This window comes from Pteropus medius, unplaced genomic scaffold, assembly GCF_902729225.1.
Source record: "Pteropus medius unplaced genomic scaffold, Ma_sr-lr_union100, whole genome shotgun sequence".
NCBI lineage: Eukaryota > Metazoa > Chordata > Mammalia > Chiroptera > Pteropodidae > Pteropus > Pteropus medius.
This window is the reverse complement of record NW_024344240.1, coordinates 22,466,533-22,489,512: the sequence shown is the minus strand read 5'-3', so window position 1 is coordinate 22,489,512 and position 22,980 is coordinate 22,466,533. Positions and strand designations below refer to the sequence as shown.

The window sequence follows — 22,980 nt, the reverse complement described above, 5'->3', positions numbered from 1 at the left end:
ACTTTCTCTTGCTTATGTATGGCTATTCTTTCAGGAGACGGGAGCTTCCGGTACTACTGCCCAACAAACCGATAACCAGCTGGGAGAAGTAGAGAATTTAGAGGACTTTGCTTATAGTCCTGCCCCTCGAGGTATCACAGTAAAGTGTCGGATAACCAGGGATAAAAAAGGAATGGATCGGGGTCTCTTCCCCACTTACTATATGCACTTGGAAAAGGATGAAAATCGGAAGGTATGAGAATTGATTCTTAAGACAAATCTTGAGAGTGAGTAGGGAAGGATGTTGTGGGAATAGATTGTTGATAAGTCTTGTGATAGGGCAATAGCACTGGTATTAGACCAAGTAGGCTGAAAGTAGGTTCTTTTTATTAATTGCGAGGTGCTGTGTTTTCACTATCTTCCAAGAGCTCATAGTCTAATAGGTAAAATCTGCCACCACCCCAAAGAAAAAGAATTTTATCCAGAATGTAAGAAAATGGAAGAGAATATATGTAATTATTTTCATCTTCATTCCTTTTTGGGGATGGGGGGGTGTTACTGTGTGTTCTTTGGTTTTTATTTTTATTATAGTAGAATAAAACATATTGGAAGAAAGATCAAGTTTTAGGGAATAGGATGAGTTGGAAATATATGAAGAACATACAAGCGAAATATCTGGTTTCTCACTCTAGAAATTCCAATTTACTTTGTACATAGATTTGAGACAATTTAATACTTGCTGATGAACAATGTATTTTGTATTAATACCAGGTCTAAGAGGATGATTTTAAGAGCATAGAAATGAGGTGATAATAGTAGATATCATTGTTATTATAACCACTATTTATTGAGTGTTTACAATGTACCAGGCATGTGCTAAATGATTTATATATATTATGACTTATAATCTTTATGTCACATTGTAAGAGAGGATTTATATTCCTGATTTATGGACAGGATAACTGGGGCTTAGGGAGTGTAGTAAACGGCAGAGCCAGATTCAAACCCATATCCGTTTGATTCCAAAGTCCCCCTTACCTACTATCACTCTTCTGCTTCCCTATTATTGTCCAGGTCCAGTAGGGCTTAGGAAGGACGCATGAATATGAGGGTATTCCTACCACTGGAGGCACAGAGGTGACTAAAACAACAAAATACAAAAAACAAAACCCCCAAGAAAACACAGAAAGGAATATTAGGAATGCAGTTGCAGGAAAGCGTGGTAAGGCTCGGTGTGCAAGATCCCCTCAGTCCTAAAGCTGGAAAGACTCTTATTCATGGAATTAGATGAAGCTTTTTAAAAAAGTCATTGGAGGTTTTAGGGATAGAGTTGTAAATAATTATCTAGAGAAACAAGCTAGTGAATTTAGAAAAGTTGTACAGTAGGGAATTCTGAGATAGTGAATTCTGAGAAGCATTATGAGGGTTAGGAAAAAGGATAAAGACCCACAGATTGGTTTGCTCTGAGAAAACACCAAATGGCAGGTGACACCAGTGCTGCAATAGGGCAAGCCGCTGGGGACCCTGGACTGGGAGGCCTTGGTAGTTTCTGTCTGGGGTGGGGGTTGAGGACACAGAGCTCGTGGAGGCAAGGCCAAAGACAAGGAGTCGATGTCCCTCATCAAGCTGGGTTGCCTGGCCAGACATGATCAAGTCCCTGAAGGAGATTCTTTTGCTTGTCCGTCAAGGAATCTGGGATTATTGATTTTTTTTTCATGGGGACACCCCTCAAGGATGAGGTTTTTGAAGATTATGTCCACATAAAAGCAGGCTCATGCTAGCCAGCAGACCAGGTTCACGGCATTTGTCACCACTGGGAGTTATAATGGACATGTTGGTCTGGGTGTTAAATGCTTCAAGGAGGTAGCATTCACTGCCATTCGTAAGGCTATCATGCTGGCCAAGTTCTCCATAGTCCTCATGCAGTGAGGCTACTAGGGGAACAAGATCAGCAAACCTCACTTTGCCCCTTGCAAGGTGACTGGCCAATGTGGCTCTGTGATGGTGGCTTCAGCCTTGCCACCAGAGGCACTGGCATTGTCTCAGCTCCTGGGCTTAAGAAGCTGCTGCTGATGGACAGCATCAAGGACTGCTATACCTTGGGCAGGAGCTGCACTACTACCCTGGGCAACTTCGCCAAAGTCACCTTTGATGCCATCTCCAAGACCTACTGGTGCCTCACCCTTAACTTCTGGAAAGAGACAGTGCTCACCAAGTCTCCTTATCAGGAGTTCACTGACCATTTTGTAAAGACCCCCTGTCTGTGTAGAGCAGGGGTTCCCAACCCCCAGGCTGCAGACTGGTAACAGTCTGTGGCCTGTTAGGAATTGGGCTGCAGAGCAGGAGGTGAGTGGTGGGTGAGCAAGCGAAGCTTCATCTGTATTTACAGCTGCTCCCCAGTGGTAGCATCACTGCCTCAGCTCCACCTCAGATCATCAGGCATTAGAGTCTCATAGGAGCACTGGTCCCTGGTGCCAAAAAGATTGGAGACTGCTGGGTAGAGGACCTAGGTTCCAGCTGTGGCCACCACATAGTTTTACACAAGAAAAATTTAAGTACATTAAGCCTGTTTAAACAAAACAAAACAAAACAGATTTGACTGTTTGGTACGTGGTAGACACTTGCTAAACATTTGCTGAGTGAATAAGAACAAACCGTGGTGAGTCTCTTGACTTCATATTTGACTGACATTTTTTTCTTTTTCTAGATATTTCTTCTTGCAGGTAGAAAGCGGAAAAAGAGCAAAACATCCAACTACCTTATCTCTACTGATCCAACAGATTTATCTCGTGAAGGGGAAAGTTATATTGGCAAACTCAGGTGAGAGGAGCCTTGTATCACTGTCCTCTTCTTTCCGATACTTTTGTTCCTGTTGTAAAAAATAATATAAATGGAGCCACTTTAAAAATGGAGTTGGAGCTGCCATCCCAGCGGAACTGCCTTACACATTTTATGCCTCAAACCACTGGAATGTTAAAACAGGGCAAAATAACCTTTGGACTGAGCCTAAAGCAACATTGTGTCCTTAAGAACTGTTTGAAAAGATAACAAGAAAGCAGATATGACTACTAGACTGATGGCTACCTGACTAAAAATTAAAAACGTGGTTGAGTTAGTGTCACTGTGTTTGCTTTACTGCACCAATAAAAATGTCTGAATTCTATTGATGTTATTGTTCCCCTTCCCTTTCTTATAAATACCCCTTGCCTTTGTCTCCTAATTGGAACACTGGGTTTCTGCCTGAATCAGTGCTTCCCAAATAGCTATCTTTTTTTGATCTCAAATAAATGCTTGTTGCCGCTCACTTTGGCCTTTTATTTTTAGGTTAGCACTGTAGTTTCAGAATAAGCCATATCTTTTATATAATGAGCATGTACTGATATTGTAATCGAAAGAAAAAAAGTTAAAATCAAATCTAAGTTCTTTGTTTTAATGAGAGATCTTTGAAAAAGTGATAATAAACATTAAGACATTTGGAGAACAGGCAAATAGCCTTCCATTCTTGTTAAATACCTCTCCTAGATTGTGTTTGTGTAAAAGAAAAAATTTAGATAATTATAGCAACTTTTAAAATTCTAGATCCAACCTCATGGGGACCAAGTTTACAGTTTATGACCATGGTGTCAGCCCAGCCAAGGCCCAAGGTCTGGTAGAAAAGGTCTATACCCGGCAGGAGCTGGCAGCCGTCTGTTACGTAAGTGTCAATCACATAATGTATTCTCTTTCATCTCTCAGATGTCCTGCTGGCACTTCAAACTTAACATAACCAACACCGAGCTCATAACCTTCCCTCCTAAGCTTCTTTCTAGTTCTGTGATTCTCCTTTTCTGTTGCTGGTATCATTTTCTTTGTATATTCAAGTTTTAATTGTTTATGAATTGCCAAATTCAGGGTTTTTTTAATGTGTTAATATGTCTTTCCTCATCTGCTCTTCTCTTTTTCTTTTTTTTTTTCACGCCATAAGTTTATTTACAAACATATCTAGTATGTTGAGTTCAACAGTTTGATCCATTTTTCAAGGGGACTGCACCTCTTAAAATGCTCTTCACATCTGTTTCATGGATTAACTAAAACATCCTTATTTCTTAAGCAGCTATAAAGAAAAGTGCAGCAAATCCAGATCCAAAGTACAGAGTCATCATAGCCAGCAACTGCCATTTATTTTCCACTGAAAATGGCAAATTCTTCCCTGGGCCCTCCTCACAGTGGCTCCTACAGACCACTGAGGTTGTGAACCTCTGGATGCTCTGTCCCAGCTTGGCACTGTTGGAAGCCCTGCAGAAGGAGCAGGGGCCCAGAGCTGAGGAAATGGCGGTAGCACACCAAGTCCTCCTTTTTCATAACCTTGTTCCCCTATGTGCAAGGACAGAAAGGCTGCTCGTCTCTTTTCTTAATGCCATTGTATTAACCCAGACCTTCATTATCTCTTACCCATTGGCCAAAGGTTACAATAAATTAGAAACTGATCTCTTTTCCTATCTACTCCATCCTATACTGCTGCCAGATAAATCTTCCTAGAAAAGAACTCCAGTTAATCTTGTTCTCTTGCTTCAAATCTTTTATGACTGCCCATTGTTTACAAAATAAAGCCCTAACAATTTAGCCTTTCCTTTAAGACCTTTCTAGTGGCACCCTCCCTCTCTCGTTCCCATCATTCTAGCCACAGCAGCCCTCCTCTTATTCCTTTGCTCCACCATACGATCTTCCCTCACTTGAGAGCCTTCCCTTTTCTCCTCATTGCCCTTTGCCAAATCAACTAATGTCATCAGAAAAATCTTTCCTGATCACTAGATGTGGCTGACATTCCTTTGTATACATCCCCATGGCACCATGCGCTTCCTCCGGTAACTCATACTTAATATTGCTTCTTCAACACGAACCTTTTCTACCAGTTTATAAACTCTTATTCACTGCTGGATGCACACTAACGTGGGGCCTGGCACAGCGTAGGCATTCAAAGAGTTGTTGAGTAAAAGAAAGCAAGAAGGAATTAACCCAACTCACTTGTTGCTTGACCCTAAAGTCTCAACATTTTTTAAGTTTGGAATTAATCTCATTATTTGATTCCCATGAGGTTTTTTTCTAAATGACTGAGAACCATTTGACTTAACATTTTATAATATATAGTATTTTTTCTCTTAGCTTCAGAATTAATGAAATATTTTAACTATGCATGACTGTTGTGTGTGCACATGCATGTGTGCATGTATATGAATACACACACAAACATATATCCACTTATTTAATGTGCTTATTTTATACATATATAATCTGCCTGGCTTGATAGACATTTTGGATTTTTACCTCCTGATACAGGCCCTATTTAATTTAAACTGTAAGTCTCATTTAGATCATATAGTGCCATTCCCTCATTGGGAAATAAATATTTATCGATGATGACAAAATTGGACAGTTTTCTCACAGTTGTCTCAAAGTTCACTTAAGATTAAAGAGTAAGAATAAAGTTTCAAGCCAGTAGAATCTGTTTACTTCCCTGGTCTTGATTCTCTGTCCCTTTTTAACTACAGAAATAATAAAATAGCTTTTAGTACTCTTGGCATCATCAACATTTTACATACCCAAGAAAGTCTTGTGTCAAGAATGTGGTCCCATTTTCCTTTCTGTTTCCAAGTTCTGTCTTATTTTCCTATCTCCCAGGAAACGAATGTACTTGGATTTAAAGGTCCTAGGAAAATGTCTGTGATCATTCCAGGGATGAATATGAATCATGAACGGATCCCATTTCGGCCACGAAATGTAAGTAAGAACATATTTAATCAGCAAAAGACTCTAAAAGACAAGAACAGAATGAAGAAGAGGTCAACCCAGAAACTATCGGTTCTTCTAGAACCCCAAACTGGAGCACTGCCCATACTCTTCTTTAGGAGGGCCATCACTCCTAGAGAACCTCAGAATAGGTGCAGGTGCAGTGCAGTTGCTAATGTGGTTGGTTTGCAGTCATTTTGTGTGCAAAGAAACATGCTAGATAATCTGCAAGAATCAGAAAAACCTGGCTTAGTTTTTGGCTTTCTTTGATTCTGTTTTACGTTTTCTGAAATGGAGAAAATATTCCCCTGCTCTACCTTCTCCCTCACTGAGTTGAGAACAAATGAATTTTTATGGTTCTCAGGACAAAGTCATGATTTTTTTTTTTTTTTTGAACAGGACCATGAGAGCTTGCTTTCAAAATGGCAAAACAAAACCATGGAGAACTTAATTGAGCTGCACAACAAGGCCCCAGTCTGGAATGATGACACTCAGTCCTACGTCCTGAACTTCCATGGCCGGGTCACTCAGGCATCTGTGAAGAACTTTCAGATAGTCCATGAAAATGACCGTAAGCCCACAGGAAGGGTCGGATGGGAATAGGAGGAAGGATGTTCTTATACACTGGGGAAGTGAGCATTTCCGATCATTGCTAGGAAGCTATATTCAGGGGAGACTTAAAGAAAGAAGTGATTTCTTTGCAAAGATAAAATAGCAGTTTTACAGTAAAACTTCTGAACCCCTGTGTTGACAAGACAGTGTGAGAGATTTCTTCCTTTGGCCAGTGAGAGAAGCCTTAGGCGAGGCTGTTTGGGAAGTGAATGCAAATGCACCTCATTCAATAAAAGTTCCTTGGCAACTCTAGCCTTCGGAGCTTGTGCTGTTCCCGGCAAACTACTCTTGACTTTTCTTTCCTCTTGCCCTTTTGTGCTCGCCAGGAGTAGTCTCCCATTCTCTGTAGTTAACAACTTTGCTCATGGTTAGCAGACATTTTTGTTAATGCCTCTTCCCATTCTTCTAAAAGTTTCCCATTTGAAAGAGACCTACTGATTAACCGACCTATTTGGAGGATATTTTTTTCTGTATCTTAACAGACTTTTTCCCAGTAAAATCACATTATCTTCTAACATCCTATTTTCTTTCTGTTTCTAGCTGACTATATAGTCATGCAGTTTGGACGTGTGGCAGATGACGTGTTCACCCTGGACTATAATTACCCACTGTGTGCACTTCAGGCCTTTGCCATTGGGCTTTCTAGCTTTGACAGCAAGCTAGCGTGTGAATGAGACAGAAAGCATGCACAGAGCTCGGCTTTCTCACTACAGAGCTTTCAGGAGCAGATAGTTGCCTCCCTTGCTCTTGCCCCTGGACACGAAAGAAAAACAGTCTGCCCCTTTTGGAATGATTCCTGAATGTATGTATGTATGTATGTGTATATATACATATATGTTTGTGTATGTACATGTATACGTACACACATATATGTACAAACACACACATACCACTTTTCTGGGTTTCAGAGACCTGATCAAGGATTACAATTTAACATAGGTGAGAGATTATTCAAAGCATAGGGCGGTTCTTGTTCAGAGCACATTGGTGACTCCTGGGATTATTGCCTAACAGATTCTGTGCCTCAAGCGTCAGATTTCCTAAGCCTGGAAGCTTGCAGCTAGAATCAGGTTGTAACGATTAAATATTTGGGTCTGTTTTTTGAAGACCTTTTCAGAGAGGGTCAGTTCCCTAAATTGCCTTTAGTCTCCAGGGCTGCAAAGTTTTCCTGTAAATGGCCAGACAGTCTCTCTTATATCTACTCAGCTCTGTCCTTATAGTGCAAAGGCAGCCATAGCCAATTCATAATGAACAAGTGTGGCTGTGTGCCAGTGAAACTGTATTTACAGAGCCAGGCAGCAGGCCAGATTTGGCTTGGGGCTGTATTTGCTAACCTCTGCTTCAGGTATGCCTCTATAATCTCTGGACTTGGGCATCTTCCAAAATGGTCCTTTGGTCATGAGATGAGTGGGAAATGGATATCTCTATGAAGCAACAGCCCTAACAGATTGGATCCAAAGAAATACTCAGCTGCATCCACTGTTATGTAGCATTACCTCATTTTGGTGACAGTGGTTTCTAGAGTATCATTTACCATCAGAACTGAGAACCCAAAGTTATCATTAGAGTTAATTTGTTGTCTGCATGGGGCTTAGAAGGTACTGATGTCACAGTCTCCCTCTTCCCTTTCTTTCCTCAGAGCAGATTGGCTGGCACCAATCTCAGTCAAAGTGGCTGTGGGCAAGTTTGTGGTCAATGATGAGAGGATTTTATACAATTGTCTCAATTTCAGTTTAGACTGAAAACATAAACTCAAGAGGTGACTTAGTCTAGTTAGTCTGAGAGTAATTTGACCATTGCCTTCATTTTCAACCCAAGAGTGCCTCCCACACTGTTTTACTATGAAGCTGTTAGTATAGAAGGACACACACACCTGTAGACCATATAAGAGGTCAGAGATCATTATATACTGAAACTTTTCATTATCAAGAGAGTTGGCAGGAGAGGCTTTGGTGAGAACCAGCCAGCTGACTCTTGAGCTCTGCAGACCTTGTTGGGCAGAGCTTTGGGCCTTTCTTCTTGACATAAATATTAGCTCCGGAAAGCCTGGTTCATTGGTACAGATCAAGCTCCTGTCACTTTTCCTTCACAGATCATGAATTTTGCTGTTGTCCAGATTATTAGCACCTCCCAACAAATCATGACTCTTACCAGTTTACCAGTCCCAGAATACATCTGAATCTTGAGAATCCAAGAACTTTGTGAGTTCTGCATTTGGCATTAATCAACTGCCAAGCCTTTGTGCACTGAGCTGTTTACCAGCACGGGGCAAGGAATCAGTGGCTGTTGCTCCATTATATTTCCCTTCTATGGACTTCCTTTTTGTCTCCGCTTCCAATGTTCCTTGATCCACATCAAATAGCAATGTGAAGGAAGGAGATCTGTGAGATGAAAAGACCCTTACTCTTCCCCCACTGGCCAATCCTACCTGCTCTGCTTTGACATGATTTGTTTCCATCTCAGGCATGTTTCCCATCAAGTGCCTCATTCATAGAAGTGCCCAAAGCCCTTCAGACCTCCGGCACCACCATCATGATGTACTGTCTAATAAGCTGCCCTCGTTGAAAGCAAAAAGCTGTTCACTTATCTCTGGTTGCAGTAGATGACAGCATCTGGGGAAGGGGAGCCTTGTGGGCCGACCAGATCTAAACTTGCTTCTTCCTGCTCACTCTGGCTCAGAGACGTATATATACCCCAGCTTCATGTACTTGCTGCTTGAGTGTGCAGGTGATTGGTTTTACATAAATCATATTTATATATTTTGTAAGCTACAGAAATAAAAATAATTTAAATAAAAATAGAAGTGTCGGCATTCTTTGAAAATTCCCTCAAATAGTTCCTACTGTCATTTTCTGTAATAAAACTTTACATCACTTGGCAACAGTGAACTAATCAGTTCTTTGAAGCCAAGAAAGTGTCACTATAAGCTTTCATCCCAGATTGAGCAAGAGCCTGAGAAGTCTGCATTCTGGAGACTGTCTAAACTCAACATACACATGTCACCAAGAGTTTTCTGCACAGATAACAGAGCCAAGAGCTGAGCTTAGAGGGGGCCACAGAAAGGTAGGATTTATCTTGTTCTGGATGCCTGCACTGGTCAGCCTTCTGGATCACCTTTGATGGTATTGTTTACTAACTCAGCCAAGAAACGAATATCTTATAATAAAATAAACCCCATCTCTTACCAGCAAGTATTCACATTTTAAAGCTATCTTATACAGACAAGTTGAAAAAAAGTATGTGTTCACAAATCTTCACTAGGCTTTCCTACTCTTATCAGTGTCATAGTGATGAGTCACATTGAAAGCAGCAGGAAGAGCCTAAAAATCAGGATGAGAGAGCTGGAGTCAGAGTTTAATTCTTATAGCTTGATTTTTCTCCTCACATGATTGTTTTTGGCTAAGATGCGCGGCTGGCCAAACAGGTAATTTGTGACACAGATTTATATACTTTTCAGTGACTAGGAATAATATCAACGATCATTGACATGAAAGATATCAGCAAGTTACTTAATCTAAAACAGGTCTGCAAAATGCTCTTTTTGATCAGAAGTTTAGTAGATAATAAAATGAACTAGCATCAATTCACTTCCTTTTAAATAGCATTATAAGTGCAGAAATAAAGCACTGGTTCAACTGAGGCAAAATCCCTGGTTCTCGGCCCTTTTTCTGCCAGTGATTTGCCATGTGCCTTTTATCTGTAGATTGAGAGGTTTCTTATTAACGTGCTCTTCAATTTTTGAAATGTCACTCCCTACTCATGCTGGCAACAATTCCTGTAAATGTGTTTTGAATTGAGCTCTCTGGTTACCTTCTGGACCAAGTACATGTTCATGGCTGAAGATACTGCTGGAAGGAGAATGTACAGACCTCAGGAAAAGACCATGGATGCTTGAGCTGCAGAACTAGAAGGGAGATTTTGAATGTTTTGTTGGGAGATTCTGACATGGTGGGAGTGCACGATGTGGGAGAAATACGATCTTATGCTGAGGAAGTGCAGGACCTTGAAGCTGCTTTCTCCAGCCACCGAAGACATCTTGCTCTGTGGAGAAAATCTTGGGATGCTGCAAGCTGCTCTTCTCACCCTCCAGTTCCTGCTTGATAGAATGGTATCTGCCTGTGTCCTCATGCCATATGTCTGATAGCTGCTTCCTTCCAGTCCATAGCTCTCTTTTAAACTTCTTCATGTGGACTCCAGCTGGGGGCTTGCCAAGGACTGTATCCCACCCCTCATTTCTTGACCTACTGCACGTTGGATTGTTTTGCCTCCTCTCCCCACTTTGGTCTCCTAGTTTTCATAGTCAATGTATATTCTTTAAAAGTCTCAGCCTTTGTTATCAACACATAACTCTTCTCTAATCCACAGAAACCTAAGCGCGTCACAGTAAATTCAGGATTTGCCATTGGTGCTGTCAAAACTTCAGGCAAGCTGTAATTATACCACAGATGGTTTCATGGCACCATCTATTGACCAAGGATGCACATTACAAATGCACTTAAAGGAATAGCAGATTCTGTAAAACATGAGGGAGTCACAAAGGGCTCAGGATGATTTTAACAACTGGACTGTGTAATGTACCTACTAAACACCCTTGTGCTATGTCATGGCTCTTTTCTTTAGGTCTGAACACAGTAATATATCTGGAGTTTAGAAATCAATTGAAGTATTCCAGGTAAAATGCCTGGGATCTGGTACATATTAAGCATTTGGTATAGGACAGTGGCAAATTTCAGTATTATCACTTTTATTAATGTTCTTTTAAAATAGAACAATGCACATCGGTTGACTTTTTAGTCTTGCAGTTACACAAAATGGTTTATAAATGCTAATAAAGCAATTTTAGATTGTTTCCCAGGGACTATGATGAAAGAAAAATATAATTTATCTGGATAACTAAACATCCGTGCTGTAGTCTCAGTCCTAATCCTACCTCACATCCCTTTGTACCCAACTCTCCATTTCTACTTGAAGAAACAACCTAGGCAAAAATAGTCCTGATGTTAATGGAAGTTTTTCAAATATGAAAAGGGCCTCCCTGATCTGTTCTGGCTCTGCCTAATCTTTTGGTCCATCAGGCCCCAGCTCCTTTGCTCATTGCCTCCTGGCTGTGGCCTAGGAGCCAGAGTGCAAGAAAAGAGAGTGAACCACATGGAGGGTAAAGCTGGGGGGCCACGGCGGGAGTGGCAGAGGCAGTCCTCCTGGTTGGGTACCATCTTTTATTACACATTTCGTTTTAATATAGTGGTTCTCAAGCCTCAGGATTTTAACACCTAATTTAAAGCACTCTCTATCCAGATTCTGTCTTCTATGATTTTCAAGGATTCCAAGAGCGATAATCCAGTCGTTTTCTTCTGTAGTCTGGGGGCAGGAAGGTTAGGAAGGAAGAGGTCTGAGAGGATAGGAGGGTGACTGGCAGAGGAAGGCTAGGAATTAGATCAAGATTTTAAAAATGTGGTCTAAATGTAATTTCTAGGGTACAATTGCATGCTCAAAAAAACATTATTGTAAGAATGAACTATGACCTTAAAAATGTCTTGATCATTCTTATGTTGTTCTGAATCACATATATAGATATAAATTTTAAATAGTAATAATTTCATATGGTTTAAGAATTTTTTGAAAACTATAGTTAAAGCCTCCTTCCACATCTATCCTCTTTTGCGTTTCCCTTCCCCTGTCCTTATAGTTAACCGCTTTTAGTTTCTTTCCAGTGTAGTTTTCCAGTATACTTATACAAAAATAAAAATGTATTTATAATTTCTCACCCTTTGTGCACAAAAGGTAGCATATTATGTACTCGGTTCAGTAGTTTGCTTTTCAGTTAATATCATCCTGAAGATATTCCCATGTCGGTAAGTGCAGTCTTTCCTCATACTCATGTTCCACAGTATTTTCTTGTGGGAAGTAGGTGTTTTTAGTCCCTGTACATGGACAATTTGCACATTCAGAAATTTTATCAATGTGTTTTGAGTTTATAGTGTTCTAGGGACCCGTGTTATTTATTTCCATCCTCCTCTTTTTCACTGTTCATACTCAGGAACTCCCACGACATGGCACCTTTTCACTTGATGTCTCCCGCAGTCCCGAGTTCTTGCCTTAACTCAGCACGTGTTATCTAACTGCCTGCTGAATATCTCCATTTGGATGGTCCACAGCTGGTCCATGCCCCAGGCACCAGTCACATGTAGCTATTTAAATTTAAATGAATTAAAATAAAATTCAATTCTTCAGTCAGACTAGCTGAATTCAAGTCTCAATGGCTACATGTGCCTAGTAACTACCATAGTGGACAGAGCAGGTAATGAACATTTTGTCACTGCAGAAAGTTCTGTTGGAGACTGTTGGTCCACGGAAACCTCAGCTTCACGTTTTCAAAGCTTAACTACTTACCAATTCTCCTCTCATGCGGTAGTTGTTACTTGTCTAGTTCCCCCATTAGACTGTTAACTTGAAGGGCAGAGATTGTGACTTTGTTTATCCCTCATGCCTACCTAAGTACAGTGCTAAGGATCTCATACTCAATGAATACGGAATGAAAAACTGATGAGGAAACTAAGGTTCATAACATAAGGTTGTAATTAGTACATGGCCAAGCTGTTATTTGAACTGAGATTGTTTAACTCCCCTGTAAGGTCATAGGGCATGACTTATGTTAACTTTCATTTTAAAAATATTGTATCAGGGTTTCTAGCTCTGGCCCTGGCCGCAGTAGCCGTCGCGATGTCAATGACCAAGAAGAACCAGATTGTCATTTATGAACTCCTTTTTAAAAAGAGAGTGATGGTAGTTAAGAAGGATGTCACATGCCTAAACACTCCAAGCTGGCAGACAAGAATGTGCCTAATCTTCACATCATGAAGGCCATGCAGTCTCTCAAATCACAAGCATTGTAAAGGAAGTTTTCCTGGTGACATTTCTGCTGGTACCGTAACAAGAAGGGTATCCAGTATCTCCGTGATTACCTCCACCTGCCCCTTTGATTACCTCACGCCTGCTGCCACTTTGTGCTCCAGCTGGCCTGAGACTGGCAGGCCGAGGCCCAAAGGTCTGGAGGGTAAGCAACCTGTAAGACTCACAGGAGGGTAAGCTGACAGAGAAACCTACAGAGTGCTGTGTCCCCTGGTGTCAACGAGATGGCAGAGGCTGGGGCTGGGTCAGCAACTGATTTCCAGTTTAGAGGTGGATTTGGTCATGGACATGGCCAACCACCTAAGTAGAGTTGGAGAGATTATTTTGTGTTGAATAAACTTGTGGCCAGAAAATTAAAAAAAAACATATTGTATCAGGGTTAATGAAAATGAAAATTTTAACTTAAGTAATCCTTTCGTCCTGTAGGTGCCAGGCCCAGCTGGTCCAAGGTCCGGCTGTGATCCAGGCTCGCGGCTAAGAATAAGACCCTGGATTTAGAATGTTACATTAGCGGAGTAGGGCGCCTGCACCTAAAATATGTAAACATATTTCAGCTTATTGTGCCATGCATGTGTAGCTGAATGCCAGTATTGTACTCTGATATGTGTGGAGCCATCCGAACCCCTGGAGAGCAGAAGAGGAGCACAAGAAGTGCACGCACTACTGGGCTGCCCCCCCAATAGAACTGCGCTTCACACAATAAAGTTGGTGCCTGCCGTTTCATTCTCATGTAGGCCTTTTGTGCGTTCTTCTTACTGGGTGTCTCACCATCGAACCTTCCCTTCTCAATCAGCTCGGTGCTGACACCTCCATTATGATTTTTTTAAAAGGAAGATCCTAGATATCTGACCCTAAAGACCACCTTGGAACTACAGAGAAACTCTGAGAATCATGTGGAGAAGGCTTCAACTGCTGGGCTCTGGAAACCAATAGTTCTGTTTCAGTCTGGAAATATATTGTTAGTTTGCTAGGGCTGCTATAACAAAATACCACAGATCGGGTGGGTTAGACAGAAATTTATCTGCCTAGAAGTCCAGGATCAAGATGTTGGCAGCTTTGGTTTCTTCAGAGGCTTCTGTCATGGGCTTGTAGATGGCCCTCTTCTGGGTCAACTGGTCTTTGTGAGTTGTCTGTGTCCTAATCTCTTCTTAAAAGGATACCAGTCAGATTGGATTAGGGCTCACTCTAAAGATCTGATTTTTACTTAATCTCTTCTTTAAAGACATTATCTCCAAATCTAGTCACATTCAAGGTACTTGAATTAGGACTTAAACATATGAATTTGGGGGATGAGGGACAGAGATCAGCCTGTAGCTCCTCTTAGTGGACCGAGAGTCTCTTCTGTTTCACATTTATCTTTGATGAAGAGGCAGTAGAACTAATATTACGCTGATCAAATTACACACTTTTTATTCTATAGAGGAAAAAAAAAGACTAAACAACTTTGATAAAAATCTGTTCTTCAAAACACAAGATACAGTTCAGTTGTGATGGAGTGAAGAGTCTTAAGGAATAAAAGCCAATGGAAATATAGTCTGGAGAAGTAAAACAAGAAAAGGAAGCTGAGAGTCAGATGACCAGGGCCACAGTAGAGTTAGCACATCATACTTTTGGGGGGCGGGGTATGCCTGAGGATTATCTCAAAAGCAGTAGATTTGCCTTTTACCTAAAAGCTAGGAAACAATCTTTCCTTGACTCTGTCCTAGTCAATTTATTAGGCTATTAAATTCAGTTGTGGGTGGGTTTTTTTCTTAAGATGTGGAAATATTAGGGAAGGGTTAGATATACAGTACTAGTCACATTTTTCCTCATTATAAAGGAAGTACAACTTTGTTATAGAAAATAAAGAAAAATGAGAAAATAAAGAAATCCTTTCAGGGGGATCACTCTGTAAATTATATAAACGCCTAACCACTATGGTGTACACCTGAAACTAATAATAAAATAATTGAATGTCAACTGTAATAACGAATATTAACTATGTGCAAAAGGCAAGATTTACAGAATTAAATATTTACAATATAAAAAAAAGTCCCTTAATCTTCTACTTGCATGGGAATATGGCATTCTTGAAGACATAGAGCTCTCTAGAAGCTTATAAGGGTATGGACCAAGAGGCTGAAATCGTGAAGTCACGCCATGCCAGCTGGAGTCGTTTATAATCTTGGATGGTTAAAACTTGGAAGGAATAAACCAGTCTGGTATCCGAATTTTCTCTCAGTAGTCCTTGCTGTAGCGACACTCAAAGGTTGTTCTGTCTCCACCCTGGACTCTGTCCTGCCTTCCTCTCAATCCTCCTAACCTGGTGGGACCCACCTTCCAACTCAACCTATTCCTCCTTTTGTTTGAACTCTGGACTATTTTCTAGACCTTTTCCCTCAACCTCAACCCCAGGACCACTGCCTGAGTTTAGGGCACCTGATTCTCCAATCCAGCCCCAACACTGTTGCCAGAGAGGTCTTTCTGATGCTGGTACTGATTATGTCACACCTGTGTCTAAAGGGCCTTTCTGACACCCAAACTCCTCAGCACAGGATCCAATGATTTTCAGATTCTGGCACCCACTACTTATTGTAATCTATTCTCCCCAGCTCCTGTTCTCCAGCCACACCAGGTTATAAGACTTCTCCTGACCCCTTGTGTACAGGCTACCATAATTTTGTGGGTATTCCAGTCTTAATTTGGCAAACTCTCATTTATCCTTCAAGAGCTAGATCAAATGTCACCTCCATTAACTTGGATTTCATTGTTCCTTACCTTGGTTTCCCATTGAACTTTATATAATTCTCTCTCTCTTCCCATCTAGATTGTGAACTTCTTGAGCACAGGGCAGGGAGCTCAAAGTGAAGACACTCAACCAATGATTGTTACATTAAATAGCTAGTGCTTACAGTTTGTACTTCATTTGGTGCCTGTATACTGTCCTGTATTGCAATCTTTTCATGTGTATGAGGTGTGAGCAGGGCCTGGTGTGACTCATTATTTAACAAGTATACCAGAATTTATATATGCAAATGAGAGCTGGTGCCTTCAAAGTCTTCCTCTTATGGGACTGGATACTTCCTCCAGCGATGGTCATTACTCAAAACACCTTTGGAACATCTCTCTTGGAAACAACTTCGGCTTTTATAGCACTTTTTCCCCCAATATCCTCTGTGGTAGCATTTTTTTTTTTTTCACTTTTTCAATTTTTTTTTTTTATGCACTTATCTATCCCAGGCACCATGCTGGTGCTGGGTGAAAGATAAGATAAATCAGACATTTACTCAGTCTTCAAGGAAGTTTCTGTTTGGTCAGGGAGATAAGATCTGGACATCTACTGCAATTCAAGGTTAAGTGATAATACTCCACAGAGGTTGGATTTGATTTTTGGAAAAAGACAAAAGTCCTTTGCTTTCAACCTCCCAACAAAGTGGATGACAAGAGATTTGTGAAAACACAGTGCTTTAAGCCAAGGTGTTCTGAAGACCACCAAATGGGATCCCATTGCATTCCCAGTACCTCTCTCCCCACAAGAGACTAAACTCTTCTGGTATGTGTTTGAAACCCAGACTCCCACTTTATGCCAATGCTCTTGCATGTACACAGTCTTCCCAGCTAAATGATAAGCTCTTTGAGGGTAGGTGCAGAGGTCATTTTCTTCATCACTGTTTTCACAGCACCTGGTGGACACATAATATGTGCTGCATACTCACTGAGTTACTCTCATGTCAGACCATACTGACTTCACACCGAGTATCCTTTCCCTCGTTCGCTTTACCCTTTGTAGTGACAACTCTGCGGATCCGCAAAAGCTAGGAGGACTGAAGCACTAATAATGTTGGGGAGGGCACGCGAGGGGGCACTGGCAGAGGACCTGGGACTAGAGTCCTTAGTTCCTGCTTCCTGGTCCCCAGAAGTGAGTGTCCCTTGGTGGTAGCCACGCGGAGGGAGCAGCTCTTCCTGCGCGCCGGGCGCTCGCCCCTGTCCCGGCCTTTGGCAGACTTGTGCAAAGGGACGTCGGCTCGCAGCTGGGGACGCAGCGGGTGGCAGGGCACGAGGCCGGAGCTTGGTCCATCCACGGGACACCCCCGCCCCGGCTAAGGGGAAGGTTTTCAGCTCCTCGGAAAGAGAGTCGTAGACTCCGCCCGGAGGGCCAGGAACCGCGGACTTGGAGAGGAGGAAGAGTTGGGCCGAGGGATCAAAGGGAAAGTTTGTGTGCGGGGGAGCGGCTAAGGCCGGATCCAGAAACAGAGGTCAAAGTTGGGGGTCCGCGAGGCCCTGCCGCCAGCTCTGCGCCTCCGCCCCTCCCCCGCCCGGCTCCCTCCCTCGCCGGCTCCGCCCCGCCCCGCAGCCCTCTCTACCCCGCCCGCGTCCCAGTCTCCTCCCCGAGGGGCTGGTGGCGGGGCCGCCACTCCCTCCGGCTCCCTCCTTCAGCTGCGCGCATCTCATACCAGCCCTCATTCCGCACATTCCAAGCTCCCTCCTTTCAAACTCCAGGCTGGGGGTGGGAGGGCCCGCAGCTCCGGCTCCAGCGCCAGCCGCCTCGTCCGCCAGGTGAGTGCGGGGCCCGCCGCGCGCTCCAGCCGCGTGCTCCTCACTCCTTTCTTTCCGCCTCGCCCCTTCGCGCCTGGACGTCCCGGCTCTGGCTGCGCTGCGTCCTCCGTCCCTCTCTCTTCCCCGCTCCGTCCGCGGCTTCCCGACCCCTCTCCGGCTTCCCACCGTCGCTCCACCCCGCAGCCGGCCCGTTTCCCCGGCTCCCTTCCTCTGGCCGTTGACTCACTGCTCCAGGAATAGGGATCTCCCGTGTTTTCCCGGCAGTCCCGTCCTGGGAAAACTCCTCCCTCCGCGCGCGCCGCTCCGCTCCACTCCACTCGGCGCGCGCGGCCGGCTGGAGGCGAGCTGGGCTCCGGGGCGCGGGGTCGGCTCAGCCCCGCCCTCCTCCCCGCCCAGCGTGTGGGTCTTGGGGCGGGAGCCCAGTCTCTGCGCGCTGACCCCCTGTCGTCCCTCCAGAGCCTGCGCCCGCCGCCCGGGACCTCAGCGGAGCCGCGGCTTCAAGAATTGGCGGGCGGGCTCCGTGGAACTGGCTTAGCGCAGCCGCCCCACCTTCCCGCACCCTGGGACGGGTAAGGCTGCGGGGAGGGGAGGTGCCGGGAGGCGGTAGCACTTCGTCAGCTGGCAGGCATCGGGGACGCGTGAAGATTGACTAGGCAGTGAGAGGGACACGTGGAGGCTGTGCGGACTTCAGGGTCGGGGTGGGATATGAGGCGCGTGGGGGGAAAGGGAGTCTGGGGAGCTGAAAGGACCAGAGGTAGAACTGAGAACCCCGACGATGGAAGAGACCCCGCACCCATGCCTCTTTGCTGCTGGACTTTTTTCGGGTTTGGAAGACAGAGCCCTGGAGGAAGGTGTGTTGGTTGTTTTAAGTGCTGAGGCTCTTCGAGAGCGGTGGAGATCTGTATAAAAAGACCCTGCTCCCCAGGTGCTGAGAAGCCTGATGTGTCCAGGATGGGGACTAGTGGATCTAGGGAGCTGAACTCCCAAACCCCAAAGCGAACATTTTCCAGGACACACGCCCTCTGTGCACAGGTGTATAAAGGGGGTTCTGGTCAGATCGAGTGGGTGTCTAATGAGCTCATGTGATGGTAGTCTTGACTGTCCTGTGTCCTCAGCTTTGGGTGTATGTGAGGGTGGTATCTGTTCACATATGACTCACCTTGGCTTCCAGTAGGTGTATTTGTTTGTGTCGAACATGAGTGTATTTCCAGTTGAGAAAAATACTGTCTGAAAGTATGAGTGTCTGAGTCCTTGTGCAATGCCCTGTCTCTAAGTGTGTATTTTTCTGTGAGGATGTTGGTTCTGGGCATGACTATGCTTCCTCCCTGTAACGGTAGACCAGAGACAGTGCCTCTGGTTATATGTGTGCAGGGATAATTTGTAGTCCTGGGAGCTTGTGGCCCTCAGGCTCTGTTCACCCTGGACTGGGCAGAGCTGGAAGGAGCTGTCATTTTGAGGGAGAGTGGGTTCTGTTCTTGCCTGAAACTGTTTAGAGAATAAGCGGATAGAAGGCTAAAGGAAGTTGAGATCTTTGTCTTGTTGATGCGATGGGTTATTGATAGTTAAGAGTTGGGGATGATTGTGGGATTGGACCCCCTAGAAGGAGGAGACCATTTGAATCTTGAGACTTGTGTAGACAATATTTTTAAAGTTGTCCCCAAGGACAAAGAGGAATCAATGTATATCAACCTGAACTTTCTACTGGTCCAACTCTCCTTGGAGCTGTCAGGTAGTCAAATGGGTGACTTCATTCTTTATAATTTGCTAGACCATTCTGTTGTTTCCTTTGGCAAGGGGAATGACTGGTTCATTCTGTAAAGGCCACAGTACCAGCCTGGGAGGAAGGGCTGCCTCTGATTTGCTGGTTGACTGGTGGAGAGACCCTACTGGGTGTCTGTTTCCCTATCACTTCCTTTCTGCTTTGCTTTCTGTTGTCTCTCCATTTGGGGTTTTACTATCCAAAACATTTTAGAGTGAACCGGATAGGAGAGAGAGCCACAATGCCTAGGATATCAACAGATGCAACATAGAATGTGGGGGTGGGAGTGGGGAGCACAGGCAGACGTCAGAGCTTTGCATCCCACAACATGATGACCTGTGCATAGTGTTTAGGGCTTCTTGGAAGGAAGGAATAAGACACTCAGAGGGGTGGAGACTCTGGTCACTGCTCCTCCATGCACCCTGAGGATGCGGATGTTCTGGTGGGAGCCTCCTCACTCTCTCATCTCCTTGGGTCAGGTGTGCAGCTGGGGCTTCAAGGTGTCTGATCTAAAGGCTCTATTGATGGAATAGAAAGGGTACATATTTGGGGTCAGACATACCTGGGTACAAATCTGGACCATTACTGGACCTTTGAGGCTCTCAGGCTGTTTCCTGATGGGAGGTGGTTTAATTAATAGCTACTCAAAAAGTTTGTTGTGAAAATTTAATGTTTGCAAAATTTGAAAATTCAATTCAGTGCTTGACACATCCTGGGGACTCAATAGCCAGTGTCCCCAAGCATAGAACCTTTTATTTCCTGGGATTCCTTTGAACACCCTTTGATAAACCCTGCCCTGTTCATTCATGTTTATGTAGCAAACATGAATCTGACATTTACTGTAGGCTAGGGCCTGCACCATGTTCTTCTTCCTTAGGAACCAGGGTAGCTAGCAGCCCAAGTGAAGGTGGGGGCAGGGCTTTATCACAGGGGAGCACAGGGCCTCCAACTCCTATGTTCTAATTCCAGAGAAAACTTGCTAAACATTTATTGGACACTCCAATTTCATCATCTAACTCCCCTATATTAAAAATGGGGAAACTGAGGCCCCTATAGGGCAGTAACTTTCTTAAGATTGCACAACTAGTGAGTTGCAGACCTGGGACTAGAATTCACTGTTTTTACTTTGCATTCTGTCTCCTGCTCTGTGGATCCCAAAGCTCAGACCCCTTAGCCACCTTCATCTAACATGGGGGAGGCTGGAACAGTTTGGCCTGGGCGATGTCTGTCATCTTGTGGCTCAGATAAGGTTTTTAGGAGATAGAAATACTCCCCTTCGTTCCAGTAGAAAGTACAGAACTGTGGAATCTGAGAATGCCAACTCTGGAAGAGGCCCTCAAGAGGTCTTTAAAACGTACCCTCCTTTCTCCTAGCTTGTCTGATCATGACTCGGCCAGGTAGAGAAGGGTCTCTATCTTTCTGAGATCTCCTGGGATGCAGATGTTACAGCCTCCTGTGGCTTCTATTCTGGAGTGTTGCGCTGCTGGCCGGCAGCTGTCACAGGGCAATCAATACCTGTTGCCTAACCTGTGGCTTCTCTCCTCCCGGTGGAGGTGGAGAACGTGGGTCGCACTTTGCTCCACTGCCTTTCCTGAGTTGAGGTCAGTCTGGGGGCAGTGGGAAATTCAGGACTTGTAAGGGTGGCTCTACCTTGCCTGTCTTCCTTTGCCCCCCATGACCCTTTGTTGGCAGGGTTTGGGATGATAGCTCCCTTTAAAGCTCTGAAATTGGAGCTGAACAGCTGCTCTCCAGTCCCCCTTCCCTCCCCCAGGGGTTTAACCGGCTCAGGGGCCCAGGTGGAGGTGGGGGCAGGGCTTTGTCCTCGGGCAGCACAGAGTCTCCACCTCCTATGTTCTAATTCCAGCTTTGCCTTGACCTCTTCCGAAGTGACGGTTCTTCCCTTGTTTTTGGGTTTTCCATTTAGATAGTAGAGAGATTCTGATTACCTCCTGTGTCATATGGTCCTGGAACCTTTGGCTAGTAGCCACTGGGTCTTTGGGAACTTTTCTGCTAGAACTTCCGTCCCTAAGATCTGTGCCCACACCTCCTGCTTTTAATATTGGCAGGCTCCTGGAAAGGCAGGAGGATGGGCCTTGCTCCCTGTAGTGTGGGCCAGTTCCCTGGCTGGGTGCTGAGGGTAGGCGGGCCCCCATGGGTGGGGACTCAGCTTCCTTTGACCCAAACTTCATGGGAACAATAGACTTCAGAGGAGTCACCAGGGGCAGGAAATGGGAGCTGTGCAAAGGCAGGGTGACCCTTTGCGGGGGGGATGGGATTGCATATCCGGCCGAAAGGAAGGGCAGGGTGTTGGGGGCAGTGCAAAGGGCACTGGGGAGGGGCCAATGACACATAGGGTGGGCCTCTCCTCTGAAGGGGGCTGTTGACTCACTGAAACCTGAGCTGCTTAGAACCCATTATTTGGCTGAGCATTCTGCTTTGTGTCTTACTAGCAAAGGCATTGAGTTTGCTGTTTGCCAGCCTCGGCTGGTGCCCAGCTCACCCCTGCCATAACCAGGTCTTCGTCTTCCCTTCAGGCCCCCCGAGATGACAGTGTGAATCATCCCAAGTAGGATAAAAGGCTAGTTTTGTTTCTTCCTGGCTGATCTCCACCTTGGCTTTGAGCCTTGAGTAATAGTTGACTGGGGAGGTGATTTGTGCAGTGGGCAGAGCTCTGGGTGGAGCGACAACAGGCCTGGGTCAGCTGGATAACATAGAGGGATTTTTTTTTTAGCCACAAGCAGAGCAAGTAGACACAGGACAGGCAGGGGGAGATTCCTGCTTGAAGCAGGTGGTGGAATGTTCTGGGAGGCAGAGCGCTCTTATCTCGCCTTCATCTTTGTGAGGGTAGAACAGACTTTACAAGAAGGCTAGGGAGGGGTTGGGAGATGTGAGAGCCAGACCACACCGAATTGCTTTTCTTGAGTGCAGATTGCCACATTCTTACAGGTCGGGTTTCGGGGTCCTGAGAGAAGCTGCAGGAGTGACCACAGAATCACTCCAGGGTCTGGGAGGAGGTAAAGGTGGCAAAATAACAAATGCTGTCTTGATTTAGTTCTTCAGTGTGGCAAGATGGAGATCGTGGAAATGGGAGGTTGGTGAGCTTCTTATTGATCCCTTGCCAAATTTTAGGTCAGATATTTGAACAGTCTGTAGGGACTGCAAAAATGAAGTTGAGATAACTAGTAGCCAACATGTGTTTACCAAGTCTTGGAAAATAATCTAATTTGGGTGGAGAAATGTCCAGTAAGAACTTTGAGTCTAATGATTTTCTTGGATTCAAGAGAAGTAAATACAGCAGTCAGCTGGATTTGTAGCTGGTTGAAAGAGGACCCTGGGTACTGGTACTGAGCTCATGTCACCTTTGGGGGAGGTCTAGTAATATGTCACAGAGCTTTCTTTTTGGCTTTGTCCTCTATCAG

At 44.4% G+C, this 22,980-nt stretch overlaps 2 protein-coding genes and 1 pseudogene across 5 annotated transcripts in view; all 3 read left to right on the top strand.

The window, feature by feature from the left end:
* Positions 1-9,155, top strand: part of TULP3 (TUB like protein 3) — a 61,336-nt gene extending 52,181 nt beyond the window's left edge. Inside the window, exons 6-11 of the mRNA XM_039869155.1 lie at positions 35-232; positions 2,687-2,799; positions 3,559-3,673; positions 5,638-5,736; positions 6,145-6,316; positions 6,898-9,155. Of these exons, the coding sequence (XP_039725089.1) occupies positions 35-232; positions 2,687-2,799; positions 3,559-3,673; positions 5,638-5,736; positions 6,145-6,316; positions 6,898-7,031 (831 nt within the window). The 3' untranslated portion in view covers positions 7,032-9,155. The remainder of the gene's footprint in view (positions 1-34; positions 233-2,686; positions 2,800-3,558; positions 3,674-5,637; positions 5,737-6,144; positions 6,317-6,897) is intronic.
* A 109-nt stretch (positions 9,156-9,264) lies between these two features.
* On the top strand, positions 9,265-13,619 carry LOC120607332 (40S ribosomal protein S10-like; annotated as a pseudogene).
* A 4,032-nt stretch (positions 13,620-17,651) lies between these two features.
* Positions 17,652-22,980, top strand: part of TEAD4 (TEA domain transcription factor 4) — a 65,972-nt gene continuing 60,643 nt past the window's right edge. For 3 of the 4 annotated variants that reach the window (XM_039869153.1, XM_039869151.1, XM_039869150.1), the window contains exons 1-2: positions 17,668-17,802; positions 18,259-18,371. The gene's annotated coding sequence lies outside the window, so the exon portion shown is untranslated. Of the gene's footprint in view, positions 17,803-18,258; positions 18,372-22,980 lie in introns of all 4 variants that reach the window. The other variant, XM_039869149.1, reaches the window with a different exon arrangement.